The sequence below is a fragment of the Oryx dammah genome, unplaced genomic scaffold (assembly GCF_014754425.2).
Source record: "Oryx dammah isolate SB20612 unplaced genomic scaffold, SCBI_Odam_1.1 HiC_scaffold_4, whole genome shotgun sequence".
In the NCBI taxonomy this organism is placed as follows: Eukaryota; Metazoa; Chordata; class Mammalia; order Artiodactyla; family Bovidae; genus Oryx; species Oryx dammah.
The window spans coordinates 58,590,573-58,608,520 of record NW_024070188.1 but is presented as its reverse complement, the minus strand read 5'-3'; the positions used below and the strand labels follow the sequence as shown (position 1 = coordinate 58,608,520).

At 37.8% G+C, this 17,948-nt stretch overlaps 1 protein-coding gene across 8 annotated transcripts in view; it reads right to left on the bottom strand.

Annotated features, from left to right (window-relative positions):
* EYA4 (EYA transcriptional coactivator and phosphatase 4) overlaps positions 1–17,948 on the bottom strand; it is a 367,841-nt gene that overhangs the window by 286,877 nt on the left and 63,016 nt on the right. For all 8 annotated transcript variants that reach the window (XM_040239258.1, XM_040239259.1, XM_040239262.1 and 5 more), the window contains exon 2: positions 2,569–2,668. In XM_040239258.1, coding sequence (XP_040095192.1) covers positions 2,569–2,601 — 33 coding nt within the window. In that variant the 5' untranslated portion in view covers positions 2,602–2,668. The remainder of the gene's footprint in view (positions 1–2,568; positions 2,669–17,948) is intronic.

Sequence of the window (17,948 nt, the reverse complement as noted above, 5' to 3'; positions counted from 1 at the left end):
TCATTTAAAGATTTCATTCAAGTAGGAATCATTTCACCCTAATGAGAGTTTATTCTATGGTGATGAAAGTCCAAACCGGAAAATTCAAATGCATTTAAGGCATGTGGATGTAATGGGGAAAGCTTTGGACTTGGAGTCAGAAGACTGTTGTGAAGTCCCAACTCTGACTTGGGACTTAATAGTCCCAAGCATCCCTTTACACATGCACAAAATGAACAGATTGGCCTACATGCTCTGCTAAGTCTAAGGATGCTGAAGGAGAAGGATTTATGGTGTTTACAAAATTAAAGCCATTAAGCTATGAACCCTTAACACAAACTTCCCATTTCCTGTGGGTTAAAAGAGACGAACCCACTCCTGATAACCAGAGAGCAGAGGCTTCCATTCTGACTCTGATCAGATCATCATCTGCAGGGGGAGAGTTTAGTACTGGGGAGGGAGAAAAAGAAAGGAGAATGAGAGCAATCTCTTCTTCTCTCGAAATCTCTCCCATTCCTACCACCAATTCAGCAGCTGGGTTTAAGCTGAAAGGTCAGTCACTCAATATTTCTGATTCTCAAAGCTGGCTGAACATGAACAACACCAAGAACTTAATTTTTTTTTTAATACCAAATTCCACAGCATTGAAATATTGCTAGGAGTAAAGCCTATATGATTTACAGGCGTTGGGTTTCATTTTATAAAAGGTGATATGAAGCATCTTGTATAATAACCTCACTCTACTGTTAAACCTAAGACTATATTGTCTTTAGCTTCATTTAACTGTACTGAATCAAAAATTCGTTCTTAAGTATACACACACACACCCTAAGGTAATTAACTGGGTCATCCTGGTTTGCCCGGACTCTACCGGCTTTAGCTTTGAAAGTTCCAAGTCACAGGAAACTCCTGGTCCCTGGAAAACAGGGACAGTAGGTCAATCTAGCTCACACGTGCATGCATGCATGCACACAAACACACACACACATTCTTACACAGATGGACACAAACTTTTAAGTAATGCCCGGTGTGTCAGAACAAAGTACAGATAGACAGTAGCCCTCTCATGAAGCATTGCCACTAAGATGACGTCATCATCCACTCAGGTACATGGTCACATTTACAGACCTCAGATGCCACTGGGATCAAAAGACAGGCAGTGAATGGCATGGGTGGCGTATCATCATGCTGACTACCACCCATTTCACTAGAGCCCATGCTACTAATATTTAAGTTCAATAACCAGCATTTAAAAAAACTATTTTGAAGCCCCTGCTTCCCTACTGCCTTTTGTCTACTTTTGTAAAAACTCAGGCATTTTTTGAGGAATAACCTCTACTATTTGACAAATTTTTTAATGGTCTTTGTAATTTTTTGTTACATTTTTCCTGCAATGATACCAGGTGAAATTAAATAATAATATATAAAGACATTAGACAATGGTCATATCTGTCTATAAATTAAAAACTTGATTATCATTTAAATGAAACACTAATAGAAAACAAACTAACTTGGAACGACATCTATATATCAGAACGCACATTACTCTGAATTTTAAAATTGAACTCATTTCAGAAATCATTTCCAGAACTATATTATTATAACAAATATACTGTCCTTTGTTGCCTGATGGGAACATAAGATTCTAAGATCTAGTCATGATCATACAAGCAAATAACACACACATGGTAAGTATACGTCTCCTCATTTGTGACATCACTAATTGTCTGTGGGCAGAACAGCTGGGATGCAACTGACGGTACTGTGGGAGTGGGGAGTGAAGGGAGAAGCTCCCACTGACTCCCACTGCACACACTGAAGGACTAGTATCACAAAGACACTACTAATAAATTAGGAGGAAAGGCTATATAAGTCCTTTCCCATTGAGAAATCTGAATTTTAGAATGGTTGCCACCAATCTCGTGCATTCCTCCCTGGGCAAAGTGAAAGTCGCTCAGTTATGTCCGACTCTTTGCAACTCCATGGACTATACAGTCCATGGAATTCTCCAGGCCAGAATACCAGATTGGGCAGCCTTTCCCTTCTCCAGGGGATCTTCCCAACCCAGGGATCAAACCCGGGTGTCCCGCATTGCAGGTGGATTCTTTATCAGCTAAGCCACAAGGAAGCCCTGCAAAGACCTTAGCAAAATAAGGAAATCCCTTCAGGACTGTGGTTGCCCTCCTCAGTGAACAATAGGCATGCAAGTGATATGCTTCACCTTTTTCATACTTCTGACATTCAACCCCACATGCACCATCCAAGTACCTCTGGAATAAAACCCAGTAAAGGAGGTGTGTAAAACTGTTTAGACAATAAAAAAACACTTTGCACAATTTCAATGCCCTCATCTTTCTATCATTGTCTTTACAAGTAGACAATCAAGGAAGACCTCAAAATATGATATCATTAAGCAGAAACAGTATACATTTCCAAAGGCATGTTTTATGATCTTGAAAAAGGATTCAAAATTTGACTAAAAATATGTTTAACAAAAACTTGCTTTTTACAATATATCCCTTCCAGTATGATTTTGAGTCGTCTTACCACAACATTTTTCAGTAAAACTGAGATTGAATTACGACTTACGGATTGCTCATTTAAATCCTGGGAGTCTTCCATGTGGTTTTCTTACTTCTCCTGCCACCCCCCAAGTAGAAGCAGCTTCCTCCAATTAAAAATGGACAATCTGAAACAGAACAATGAAAATAAAGTGGAAAAATGAAAAAGTTATCTTTTAAAATTATTTGCAAAATTACTAAAACTTTGATTTATGTGATAATAATCTATAGAGACATTATTTTTCAAGAACAAAATTTCTTTAGTATTGTTCCCGTATCTGATAGAAATGATGACCTTGAAAATCACATCATAGTAATACTGAGATAAGTAAACAGCTACTTAGGCATCCTGCAGATAAACAAAAGTATCTGAGGACAACTTCCGAGACCCAGGGTGGAGTAAACACCCAGTGTGCTATTTTGCTGAGAGAGGTCTATCATTAAGCAATTGACAGATTAAAAATTAAAAGTCTGTGTTTTGTGTTGGTTGCTCAGTTGTATTCAACTCTTTGAGACCCCACGAACTGTCGCCTGCCAGGCTCTTCTGTCCATGGGATCCTCCAAGCAATAATACTGGAGTGGGTTGCCATTTCCTTCTCCAAAAGTCTGCATTAACTATTCATTTTCTAAAGAATATAATATTGAAAAAATATAATGTGTATTTTAATATGACAGCTCTATACGACAGGAAAATTTGTCTTAATTGCCAGATGACCAAATTCTGTTCTAAAAAATATAATGTGATAAAATGCATGCACAAGTTTTTAAAAAGAATGAAAATAAGACTATCATGATAAAAAGGTAGTACAGAAATATATAAGAAGGAAAACTGGTCAGTAAACTACTCAAAAAATGTTCATCTTTACTTGATATAACGCATTAAAAACTTTAGAAGCAATGGAATATAACACACAAAAAGCCAAATACCCCCTTGAGTTTCCCCCCCACACACACACAATATCACAATTAAAAGATACATGAAAATATAAAAGTATCTCTGCAAATATCAAACATAATAAGCTAATGTCCTTGACATAATAAAGAGCTCTTACAATCTAAACAGAAAAGCATGTGCACTTCTACAGAAAAATGGTCAATCACAACAAAACAATGTTCAAGCTCACTAATCTATGAAATGTACTTTAAATTAGTAATGATACATTTCTAGCCCTTCATATTCTAATTCTAAAATAAAATTAAAAGAATATGAGTTTATAAAAAGATCTCTATAAAAAAGTGTTCATTACAGGCATAAACACAGATATAAATTATTAAACTTACATTTCAAGGAATATTTAGAGACATCAAAAGTTTTCAAAGATATCATTTAAGTGGAAAATAAATATTCCAGTCTGCAGAAACAATATGTTCCCAACTCACTTTACAGAACATTCAACATATTGGAGGAGTTTTACTTGGTTTTAAGTATTCCCTACAACTAGAGAGACGTGGTTTTAGTTTCTTTTTCTTTTTTGCCCTGCAGTACAGTCTTTAATAAACCAGTTACTTTCTTTATTAGAACATAAGACTTTTTAAAATGTACATTGTTTTACATATACACGAACACAGAGACACAAAGATTCTTTTCTAAAATTTTCTCTAATTTAAATTTTTAAATTTTTAGAAGCCATAAAATGGGAATGGCAACTTATATGTAATTGTATTGTGACAGTCTCAGTAAGAAACTGATTACAAATACTCCAAAACCAGAAAGGTGTCATTTTTAAAGAAAAGCACTATTTTAAAGGGCATTTAAGGTGGGGATGAGGAAGCGTAGATATTAACACACTGAAAGGTGTTACAGTATACATCTGAATTTAGGAAGATAGGTAGGCAGGGAGTTCTAGATTTAAAGATGTCATTCTTTGTGTTGGAGGTGACCCTGAGAAATGGTGATGGGAAAAAGCCCAGCTTTTTCCTTTTCACCTCGCATCTTCGTCTTTCTTCTCCCACTCTCCCCCATTTCCTTACAGACCCTCGCATCACATCCAGCTTTCCCTCCTTGTCCTGCTTCTTGCTGATCTCTGGCTTGCTCTTCCCATCCAAGCGGACCTCCTGATCCTTGGCCCGACCACTCTGGCCCACCCTTGCCTTGGATAAGGTGCACAACTTAGGAAATGTGGCCACTAGTCCAACTGATGCTAAACTGCTAAGATTCTACACCTGCCAGCATCATGAGCCCTTCCTCCCTCCTGCAGGAAGAAACTGTGATGGATTATTTCCTTTACAGCTATTTTCTCCCTACTACCTGGATAATAAATTAGCCAAGTACTCTCTTAATGGGGGAATCTGATGTTCCTTTTCATCTAATAGATGGGTAAGATGAATGGCAAAAATACTATACCAGAGTATCAAGGGAAGAAACACTAAATTCAGCTATGTAAAAACAAACCCAAAACTTTTTATTTCTGAATAGAGAAAAATAGACCATAAAATAAAAAGATACAACAGATTATGAAAAATATCTTCAATAAATACTATAAAGAGGACTTTAAAAACAAAAATATTGCTAAGACAAAGTTTAAGGAACTATTAAATGACTAAGCATAGATATGAAAAATCATTATTTAAAATGTAAGTAATAAATAAATATTTGAAAAAGTATTCACTTTCACAGTTGCCAAAACATGCAAACTTAAGCAACAAGTATACAGTTTGGATTCCTATACATATCTTCAATAACTAACCATTTTAAATGTTAATACTCAGTGTCAGAAAGGATACAGTGAAAATGGTGTCCTCATTCAACTGCCACTGATAATGCCAAGTTTTCTAATATTTTTATTAAACCGTCTGTCACTGCATTTTAAAATATGTCTAAACTCTTTTACCCAATGTATCAACTTTCCTAGGGAGTGAGCTATTTCCTTCCAAAAGTGACAAGGTATTCACAACAGTGGCATTCATGATCAAAAAAATTAGATGTAGTTTCATCTTTGCAGGCATCAATTAAACAAATTATGGTCAATAAATTTAATATTAATGCAAAGCCCCAAAGTACAATTATAAAAATGACATGAAAAGCAAAAAATACTGATTATATAGTAAGTAAAAAAAATCGGAACACAAAATTTTAGCTATGCTAATACTAATGTAAATTTAGTGTGTATTTGGGTATTGGTTAAAAACAAACATTAAAAATATACATAATTTGATAAAGAATTATGTCTTTGTCTTCATATATTTTGATTATTGTTGATTTTATTGCCTGTTTGCAATAAATTATATTTTATTTTTTTCCACCATAATACAGGAAGACAGAATAAGTAAAACCAAATGATGCTAAAATGATTTCCCAAGATCAGCGAACAATGAATGGGAATTTTCCAAGTAGTAGTCTCTATCTTCAAATGAACTCTGTGTCTTTCTCTAGGAAATAAATCTCAAAACCAGAGTAATTTCTTTAAGGCAAGTATTCTTTATCCTATTTATTAGTGTCATCTACAGCACCTATCTCAGTGTCTGGCGAGCATTACATGGTTAACAAATATTAACTGACTGAATGACAAAATCAATGGATGAAATCATACATAATGTATTTGACAATGCAAACTAAAAGTGTAAACACCCATGTATCTTAATTTTGAAAATTCTATCTCAAATATGTGGCTATTTTAAGAAAAATGCTGTGCTTTTCAGGTAGAATATTGTAACTTTTCAAAAAATTTAATATTGAGATTAGCTCACCAGGTATTTTCCTATTTGCCTGACACAGTACCTGGTGGACTAATCTCAATATTAAATTTTTGGCTTCCCTGGTGGCTCAGATGGTAAAGAATCTGCGACCAACGCAGGAGACCTGGGTTTGATCCCTGTGTTCGGAAGATCCCCTGAAGGAAATGGCAATCCACTCCAGTATTCTTGCCTGGAAAATTCCATGGTGAGAGGAGCCTGGCGGGCTACAGTCCACAGGGTCGCAGAGTCAGCCACAACTGAGCAACTGAGCACACATACACAACAATAAAATACTTATTATGACTATTATAATCAAATGTAGCCTATTATTTATTTATAACATAGTATGTCATTTTAGTTTCCTAAAGTTGCTGCTATAAAGTACTAAGATTAGGTGGCTTAAACAACAGAAATCTATTCTCTCATAGTTCTGACAGTACGAAGTCCTAAATTAACACACTGGAAGATTCATGCCGTCTCTGGAGGCTCTAGAAAGGAATCATTCTTTGTCTCTTCCTAATTTCTGGTGTTTGCCAGCAATCCTTAGTATCCCTTGGCTTGTAGATGCATCTTAGTGTGGCCATCACACAATATTCTCCTGTCTATCTCTCCAAAGAACTTCCTCTGTATGTGTGTCTCTCTGTCCACATTTCCCTGTTCTTACAAGTACACCAGCCATTGGACTAGAACCCACTCTAATCTGGTCAAATCTCATTTTAACTCGATTACATCTACAAAGACCCTATTTCCAAGTAAGGTAGCATTCATAAGTAAGGGGGTTAGAACTTAAACCTATCCTTTGGGAAAAACAATTCAACCCAAAACACATGTACAATGATCACACTAAAATAATATTAAGATGTGATCAAGGTTTAAATGTAGAAGATTGAAGGCAGGATGAGAAGGGGATCACAGAGGATAATATAGTTGGATGGCATCACAGACTCGATGGACATGAGTTTGAGCAAGCTCCAGGAATTGGTGATGGACAGGGAAGCCTGGTGTTCTGCAGTTCACGGGTCTCAAAGAGTCGAACACAACAGAGCGATTTAACTGAAAACATAGTATTTCCAGAAAAGATACACAAGAATTAAATTAAGGATATCGACCCCTAGGAAAGAACTGATCATATTCTAGAAGGACCACCATCTCTGGGCACTGGTGCTAACTCAAGTGAAATTAAACATTAAGACAGCCAAAAGACTGTTGAAGAGTAAGAGAATAAAGCAAAGACCAGCCTTTTTCTGTTAACCACTGCTTCAGAATCTACTTAATGTTCCAGTTGGGGAGTTATTTGCATCAATGTTCCATGTTACAACATAATACTTTGCTTTATATTTCCTTAAAATTGAGATTGTTACTTAGTTTAACTGTTTTACGGTAACATGAATTTATTTCTTGGCCAAACACTCTAAAGTACTAAAATATTATGAGCCCAGTGATTTTATATTACTGGACCAAGTAAAACTACCTGGGCTAATTGCAGACACAGTATTATTTTACATCATAATTTAGCAATGGTTGTTATGCTAAGTCCTTTAACATTTAGTATTCACAAATACATGAGAAAAAGACAAGAACATTCTTCAAATCAAATAAGAGAAGTATTACCTCATAATAAAGATATAAAATTAAGGAATAACAGTAACCTCATGCTGTTTTATGAGGCAATAATTTAGTTCCAAGCTCTATTTCAAGGCCATTCTCCCCAAAATGGTAAATTTCGAACAGAAATCACAGCAACCTCACTCATTCTGTGTTAGATTATTTCTTCTGAAGTTAGGTTTTCAACGTACAGAAAATTGATCTTATCCTTTTCTTGAACTCTGCCCTAGACATAAGGTGGAAAATCAGAAAAAAAAATCAGCAAATCTTCTAATTTAAACATATAATGAGATTATATGTCAAATATTAAAAACAACTCTCAGAAACGGCATGAGATACTTAGAAATGGCACAGAAAGGACACTGTGCTTTCAAGAACGAGAAGATACTGAAAGAAGCAGGAAGAGCTTGTGGAGTCTGTGTGATGTAACCCTAATCCTCTGTCTTTCTAAGCAAACCACCAATAAAAACTAGACTATCCAGGCATGCTTTCCCTTGGTGGTGGTGGTGGTGTGTGTGTGTGTGTGTGTGTGTGTGCTCAGTCATGTCCGACTCTTCGAGACCCCATGAACTGTAGCCCACCAGGCTCCTCTGTTCATGGAATTCTTCAGGCAGGAATATTGGAGTGGGTTGCCATTTATTCCTCCAGGGGATCTTCCTGACCCAGGGATCGAACCTGAGTCTCATCAATCACCTTCACTGCAGGCAGATTCTTTACCACTCGCACCACCTGGGAAGCCCTTACTCTGGCTAAAGGCAAATGTGAAGGGTGAAGGGGTGCTCCCTGTTTCAGAGCTGGCATGGAACTAAGACAGAAGCTGCAGGGGGTGGGGTCGGGGGGCTATTCTGCTGGACTATATACACAGATGGCAAGGCCTCCCACTGATCATTAAAGCTTAACACCTGTCACCGACTCCTTGTCACTCCTCTCCACATTCAATAAATGGCCTAGCAATACCTCATGGAGTTCACTCAAATCCCTCCATGTTTCTCTCCTCACAGATACTATAGTAGTTCAAGCCATCACCTTCCCTACTTTGAAGCAGCAGCTTCCTAAGGGCCCTCCATCCTGCTCCCTGGACCTCATTTTTCACGGCATAGTCAGAGTGATAGCTTTAAAGTAAAGATCTGATTATGTTCTCTTCAAACAGTCCAGAGCTTTGCCCCTTCCTTGGGATAAACCATTCTTTCATTGGCGCCACTGCAGCTCTCGCAGTACATCACTCTGCCAAAATGACCCACGACAGATGACCAGAAATCAGCTGCTTTTGTTCCCTGGGGCCATGGACCAAAGTAGAAATTTAGGGAGAGCTCCATCTTCCTTCACCCTGCGGTCAAGGCTTTATTCCACAGTCCTTGGCATCCCTTCATCCTATCACTACCATCACACTGCTCTGCGGCCAAAGGTTGGGAATTCCACCAGGAGTCTCCTATGAGGGTGCATGCACAGTAGAGGCTATGTTTGCTTCTTGCTGCAATGCAAAGAAAAAAGAAAAGAGACTACATTCCCCCACCCATCTTCCAAATGCCTAGTATGTGTGCCTATCTGCTAAATTGCTCAGTCATGTCCAGCTGTTTTTGTGACCCTATCAACTATAGCCCACCAGGCTCCTCTGTCCATGAGATTCTCCAAGAATACTGGAGTGGGTTGCCATGCCCTTCTCTAGGGTATCTTACCCACGAAGGAATCGAACCCACTTCTCTTGCATTAGCAAGCAGGTTCTTTACCACTAGTGCCTCCTGGGAGGCCCAAATGTCCAGTACATTCTTAGGGTAAGATATAAAGATTGCACCCCAGCCAAACTCTTGTTCTAGCTCCTGTGAAGATTCTGCAGTGGAGATGGAAGTGTGTGGATAGTTCTGTCCATAACCTCTGGCACAGCCCCCATTCTACTCTAGGTGGGGGCTTCAGAGGACTTATTACACATGAAAAGTCTTCTGGACCAAGGGAAGGTGTCTGGCATTCCATTATATTCTATCATTTAGAACAGCTAATCTATTGTTTGACTTGCAGATTACCAAATTGCAAATGAATTTTCAAAAACATTTGTGTATAAAATTAAGGTTTGCTTGCATGAGGGTACTTATTACCCATTGTTGTTGTTTAGTCTCTAAGTGGTGTCCGATGCTTTTGCAACCCCATGGACTGTTTCCTGTCAGGTTCCTCTGTTCGTGAGATTTCCCAGGCAAGAATACTGGAGTGGGTTGCCATTTCCTTCTCTAGGGGATCTTCCAGGGATTGAACCCACGAGTCCTACGTTGCAGACAGATTCTTTACTGCTGAGCCACCAGGGAAGCCCATATACATCTCTGAATATCACACTAACCCGTATTCATCTTATAACACATTAAGTCCCTCAGGAATTTTCCAGTGACATCAAATTATTTCAGTCTAATGACTCGTCACTATCCCTTCCAACGGCTTAGGATGTAGGCCCGAGAAAGTACCAGGCTACTCCTCCATCAGTGGCAAAATCTCTAGCATATAAAACTTGGGAGCTTTTTATTGCCATGAGTAAAAAGCTAACCTGCTAGGGAGAGACAGAGAGGAGCTGACCCAGAAAGAGAAGCAAAAACGGGAGACAGCAAGAAGGTCCTGGCAGAATTCAAGTCCCTGGATCCTGTTACTCATGAAGCCTCACTGTCTCTCTGCTCTTCCTGCTCCATCGTTGCTCAGTGCTTCGTTGGATTCCATGAGCAATCCTCATAATCTCCAATTAAATTCTCTCCTTTACTAAGAGATTGTCTCACATAAAACTGCAATTGTATAGGAGGTCTGACAAGTTTTATTCCCCCTGCATTCTTGAGCTATTATAGTTGGGATCAACTGTCAAGAAGGACACCACCTTTACATCCTCTGCACCAAGTTCCCCTCATTGCCCCCCAAATTTCATTAATGGGTCTCTGAAGCTGGGTCAGGCACTGGCTCATTCCAGCTGCTCAGGAAGCATGCCAGAGAGGGAAGCCAACAGCACAAAGAACACCTAGCTCCAATTCTATGGCCAACTGTTCAGAAAGGTAAGATGGGTATTCTGTGAGCATGCACATGACTCTTGTCCCTGCTTGTACAAAAGGAAAACAGAAAAGGTGTCCAATAAACAGATCGAGGTGAACAGTAATGTCTGACTTCAATCTCCTTAAATGAAGTCAAGCTAAAAAGTAGACGCTGAGCTATTTTTGAACTGTTTACAAGACAGGGGACTTCCCTGGTGGCTCAGACAGTTAAGTGTCTGTCTACAATGTGGGAGACCGGGGTTCAATCCCTGGGTCGGGAAGATCCCCTAAAGAAGGAAATGGCAATCCACTCCAGTACTATTGCCTGGAAAATCCCATGGACAGAGGAGCCTGGTAGGCTACAGTCCATGGGGTCGCAAAGAGTCAGACATGACTGGGTGACTTCACTTTCACTTTCACTTTCACTTTACAAGATAGGGCATGGATTTTGCAAAATGGTCCATTTAACACACAATGTTTAAAAATAATGAGGTTAATTTCTCATGCTAAAAAATGATAACAAGCCGAATTTCATGATAATTATGCTTTCCCAGCTGGCACTAGTGGTAAAGAACTCGACTGCCAATGCAGGAGACCCAAGAGACATGAGTTCAATCCCTGGGTCAGGAAGATCCCCTGGAGGAGGGCATAGTAACCCACTTCAGTATTCTTGCCTGGAGAATCCCGTGGACAGAGGAGCCTAGCAGGCTACAGTTCTTAGGGATACACAGAGTCAGACACAACTGAAGTGACTGAGCACGCACACTTGCATTTGGGTCCTTAGTGATATACACATTCATTTGATAGCAGCCATCTTCCTGGAATTATAAATTACCACCACTTGATTTTTGACAGTAAGGGCCAGCCGAGGTTATGTTTTGTTTGTGTTTGCTAATTGTTGATGGTTGGCTAGTCAACTTAGAAAACACAGATATAATTGAAACCAGCTAGTCTCACAGAAACATCTCGAAGAATTCTGAGCTTGGCAACTTTTATGACACCTACATATTCTGTAACCTACTTTCCTTCTCACGCATCCCTTGTTGTTCTTCCCATACTACACTTTCACTGACTGTGGAGCTTTCTGCATTTACTGTAATAGTTCATTGAACTATGTAGCCTGACAGAAAAGAACTATTTGAGCCTTTCTGAATAAACTATCTGCTCTTCTCTCCTCTTGAGACCCTAGAAGTCTAAAAAAAGGTCTTTCTGGAGGAAATAGAAATGCAGTGACTCCTAGTAAAGACTTAGGGGCTTCCCAGGTGGCTCACTGGGAAAACAATCCACTTGCAAAGCAGGAGAGGCAGGTTTGATGCCTGGGTTGGAAAGATCCCCTGGAGGAGGGCATGGCAACCCACTCCACTATTCTTGCCTGGAAAATCCCATGGACAGAGGACCCTGTACAGTTCACGAAGCTGTAAAAGACTAAACAACAACATCAACAAAGTAAAGACTTTAGGAATAAAACAAGTCCTTGCTTTCCTACTGGATAACTATGGCCTTGGGATCATTCATAAATACCTTTGAATATCACCCTCTTCATCCATCACATAGGAACAATAATAATACCTATACTACATTTTGTTAGGATTAAATAAAATCACATATTTCAAAAATGTAAGCCATTTACTAATGACAGACTGGAAGAAAATGTCTGCTTTTTTATTCATTCTTCATATATTAATTAAAATATGTTGTTTTTTCTATACAGTAGAATTGTACTCATGTGATTTCTATGAAAATAATTTTTAACCTTTAACAGAGTTAAAATCAGTTATTTTCAGGAACTGCATTAACTATCTATATATGGGCAGTTAGTAGCCCAAGTCACCAGTCTTGGACCAATTTTCTGAACTCACACTAGATTGTAAAAATGAACAATTTTTGACATTTTGATTTACCTATTTTGAGTTTGCCATTCTACATACCAAAGAAGTTGCGATTGGTTTCTTTAGCACTGAGACTGATGTTTACATAACGGAATTATAGATGAGTACATAAAAGAGAACACATTTTCAGAAAAGAAAGCATGAGCAAGGAATGGCATTCAGTGTTAACACAATACTGAGAAGTTCTGAATTGGCAAAAGCAGGAGAAAAGTGCTAAATACTAGTGAATACATACACTTTGTTATTACTGCTTTGATACCTTTGAAACACAAAAAATGAATGGTAAATATGATATAATTGCAACAATACATCTACCTCCAATTTATGAAAAATAGGGACCAGTAACTGGAGTTAAGGGGCAGGCAACTTGAAGGCTGTTGTGATAATCTGAATAAGAAATCAGGAGAACCTGGACTGATAACGGTGACTGAAAGAAGCCTAGAGAAAAGATATATATGTGGGATTACATGAAAGACAAATCTTTATAAGGCAAACGCAACTGATATGTAATCAGTAAGACAAACATAATTATCAGGTGTCACACCTGGATTCTGGAGAAACTGGCAATATGAAAACGTTGAGCAGAAAATTTGTTCTGCTTGTTTGCATATAACTGTTTTGCTGACCTTATGCTCATTTATAAAGATGGGCAGAAAACAACAGCAAGAGGTAACACAGGAAGGAAGAAGTCTGAGAAGTTCGTCTCTTTTACTGAAGGAAAGCTAGGACAACTCATCCTGTCATCTAACTCAACAAGGAAGTCTGTCAGGTGAAAGAGCCTTTGGGAAGAGAGTAAGAGAAAATAATTGAGATAAATCAAACCTCAGCCTCACACAAATGTAATTCTAAATAGTCACTGCATCGCTAACATGGAAATCACAAGCCAAAATATTAAAATCAAGATTGAGCCAGAGATTTGAATTCCCTAGACTCCAGGGAAGCAAATGAAAAACTGGTCCACAGGGCATAAAGGATTCTGAAGTAAAAATTCATCAAAAGTGATAAGCTACACCATGAAACAAAACACCACAGAGAAAATAGATGCAACAACAGGAGATTTGGAACCCCAAAATTTGAGATTAATGATAATCGGAAAGATCTCATACATATAGTAAGTATGCTTAAAATAATTAAAGAAGAAATAGAAACAAAATTGAAGGACCCACGAATCGCAAAAAATAAATACACAAATTTGGAAAAGAACCTTAAAAAGTGTTTTAAAAAATATATCCATTGAAATTTCAAATGAGAAATGAATGAAATAAACAGCTGATTAGATTCAGCTAAGGAAACAATTTGTAAAGTAGAAGACAAAACTCGGGAAATACCCCACCCCCATAAAAGAAAGAAATAAAAACAAAAACAATAGCAGCAACACAAACCTATCTTTCCCTCTAAAGTTTTCTGTCTTACCAACTTCAAAGAAGTGAAGGTGTGACACCTGAAAATCATGTTATTTATTTTGCGAGTAGGAGATCCAATATATAACAAAATAAATATGAGAGATATAAAATATAGCAGTAAATTTGACTTCCCTAAATACAAGTTTCATGCTTGAACTGTGTCTATAGAGAATAACAGTTAAGAATTTAATTAAATGTAATGTTCTTTACCTTCCTAAAATTTGGGACACCTAAAGAGAATTTTATTTACCCAGATTTTTTAATCAAGGCATCCAAGAAAGTTTTCTCCCAAGAAAGTTTGAATATCTTCTTTTCTCCCAAATTTCCCTATAGCATCAGAGTATAAAAGCATCCACTGACTTTGTAACTGCAGAATCACATTTACAAAATCTGCCATTTAGCATCTGGTAATCCAAAGAATTTCCTAAACGTCAAAGCTGAAAGAATTCAGAAAATAATCTCAAATAAATTTTATGTTGCAGTTCAATTCCATGCTTTGCTTCCCTAAAGAATGACTTTAAAGGCAAACTTAGAGAGACAGAGACTATGAATGAAATTCATAGCATCTAACTTATTTGTCTTCGGAGAAGGCAATGGCACCCCACTCCAGTACTCTTGCCTGGAAAATCCCACGGATGGAGGAGCCTGGTAGGCTGCAGTCCATGGGGTCGCTAGAAGTCAGACACAACTGAGCGACTTCACTCTTCACTTTCTTCACTTTTCACTTTCATCCATTGGAGAAGGAAATGGCAACCCACTCCAGTGTTCTTGCCTGGAGAATCCCAGGGACCGGGGAGCCTGGTGGGCTGCCGTCTATGGGGTCACACAGAGTGGGACACGACTGAAGCGACTTAGCAGTAGCAGTAGCAGTACTTCTTTGTCTTAGGATCATAAGGGGTATATAAGTAAGTGGGTTTATTAAAAGACTGATCATATGAGTTTGTAGACACAATACTTGAAGCTTCTTAGATTCAGTGAATAGAACCATCTACTTCTCCTTTTTCCATTCTTCTTTACCTATTAGTCTTAAAAATCTACTTTTCAGAACTTCCACTCTGGTCTGCTCACAGAGTAGAAATTGAATCCTGCTTTTATATGTGTGGCAGATACATAGATATTAGATATTAAGAAATATCTTAATATTCTTAAGATACTAGAATAAGTATCTTATATACTAGATATTAAAAAGTGCAATCATTTATGTCACCCCTAAATATTTTTTCCTCAAGTTAAGTACCCCTAGTTAATACGACCACATCTTTAATAAGAAAGTCCTTGTTTCCCAATAGGAATTAAGAGGGAATTCAGTCAGCCACAAAAGCATAACTGCCTAAGAAATGCATTAAATGGAAGGTGGGTATGAAATAGGTCAGTGTACATCATTATTTTCAAACCATTCAATTACCAATTGACATTAAATTAATATCAATCAGTATGGTGTGTGTGTGCTCAGTTGCTCAATTGTGTACAACTCTTTATGACCTCATGGACTGTAGACCACCAGGCTTCTCTGTCCACGGAATTTTCCAGGCAAGAATACTGGAGCAGTTGCCACTTCCTCCTCCAGAGATCTTCCCAACCCAGGGATCAAACTCATGTCTCTTACATCTCCCGCACTAGCAGGCAGATTCTTTACCACTAGTGCTACCATGAATGTATATCAAATATCACATTCATACCCAGACCGAAAAAAGGAAAAGAAATCCAACTAGATGAAATGGAAATTAGTAACAATAAATTTTCAAAGCTATAAGAATGCTCCTTTGAGAAAGACCCGAGGGGTTTTGTTTGTTTGCTGGTTCATTTAACACTGAATTATTTCTTTAGAAAAATTTGAAAAGAAAAAAAAAAGACTAATCTTTAAACTGCAGGAAAGTTTCCTTTGTTTAGGTCTTGGCCATGCCTGGGTCTGTTCAGTTCCCAGGGCTCCAAGGGCTCTTGGGCCTCAGGACTACCTTGGTAAAGAACATGGGAAGAGCTGGTGAGCCATAAAGCTGGAGCCAAGTCTGAGTCCTAAGTCTCAGGACTGCAAGAAAAGGACAAGAAAACCAACCAACCAAAAATGTGTTCAGCAAACACTCTGGGGAAGAGGTGGAGGGTAGATGGCAGCCCTCTATTCCTTGGATTCTCTGTTACGGTGTGCTGTGCTGGGGGAAGATGCAATACTCTGCTGCTGTGAAGCTACTTGCGGCGTTAGCTATTCCATCAAGAGGTGAGGTCTGACTCAGAGAAATACTATTCGCTTTTTAAATATGACTCTTAAAGTCTGGAGGAAAAAATGAAGCAGGTGAAGCAAGTTTGGGAAAACACTGGTTAAACTAGTTAAGAAAAAGATCACAATGAAAAAGAATTTAAAATATGAAACTTGAAACTCAGGAAGATGAGATAGGAGCAGAATAACCGGCCCCCTCTTGATTAAATACAAAGATACTGTTGTTAGAGATGTGGACGCTGGTCCTTTCTGTACTTTTGAGGGGTGGTGTGGTTTCTCCTGGTTGTTACTCTGTTCCATATCTACCTGGGGCTTCAGCCAAGTTCTTGTTCAAACACTCAAACTCTATTAGCTCCTGAAGAAGCTAATTGAGTTGCTATGCAGTGTCTATGCTTCAGGCTCTTATAGACTCTGCTGTGGCCTGAATAAAGACAATCCAACTTAGCTTTTAATGTCTTAATCTTTTCTTTTTTTTTTTTCATGTTCATGAAAAAGAAAAAAATACAATGAGTTTCTTTTTAAGAAAATATCTATGATATATAAATTCAAATTATTTATAGTCCCTACATTAAGACTATATCTTGCAAAACAGTTTCCTGTATAATGTATGAATAAATGAACAATTAAGCAAATAGTGAAACACTCCTAAGGCACATGTCAAGAAATAAATAAGTTTAATTTCATGAAGTTTCAGACTGAATCAGGCAAACAGAATCACAGATTTCCATGTCTGCCATGACTCAGTGTATAGCTTTGGGAAAACCTTGTAATTTCTCCATACTTCAGTTTCTCACCCTATAAAAGGAGTATATGGCTTGAAATTTAATTCCCTCACAGCAGTGTGAGTTTTCATTCAACATTTATAAAAGACTTTTTAACTTCCCTGATTAATAGGCAAAATACTGTGGTAGCTATATAATCCACTTTCCAAAATGTATAAAGGTAACTGGTCAAATCTGATGTAAAATAATACTTGAATTGAGAAATAAATATCAGTCATATTTATAACTTTGCCATTCCATTTTCTAAGTAATAAAAATTACTTCTAACAGAAAAGGTATCAAATTAATATTCAAGCCAGTTGAAGTGTTATCATCACAGGCTTACCTACATTTGGGAGAAGGGGAGTTGTTTTGTTTTTCCAGACTGTCCCGCGTGTTTATATGGTAAAGTCAGGAATGTTGGGCATGGTTTTGAAGGCCTCTAGCGTATTCATTGGTTTCTGGCATTCTAATGCACTCTACTCTTATAACCATAAAAGTACTCTTGAGTGCTTCTGGAAATATATAACAAATCCTTAATCAATTTAAGAGTGTTTTAACTGCATACATGAAATTTCTTGGGAGGAAAATGTTAGCTATTCTACACACATATAGTACTTAAGTTAGCAAGAGAGTTCTTTCTCAAAGGCACAGAGCAGTTTCCCCATAGTAATATAATTTTCAGTTTTATGTGCCTAAGTCCTATTGAATCCCTTAAAATAACAGGAAATTCTACAGGAAAAAAAAAACTCACAAAAATTGATAGCAATATTTATCCAACACTGGGAGGAATCAGTTAACTATTATTCTGAGTTGGATTACTCTCTTAAGGTACTAGATACCATTAAAGGTTAGCCAGACTCTTAATTA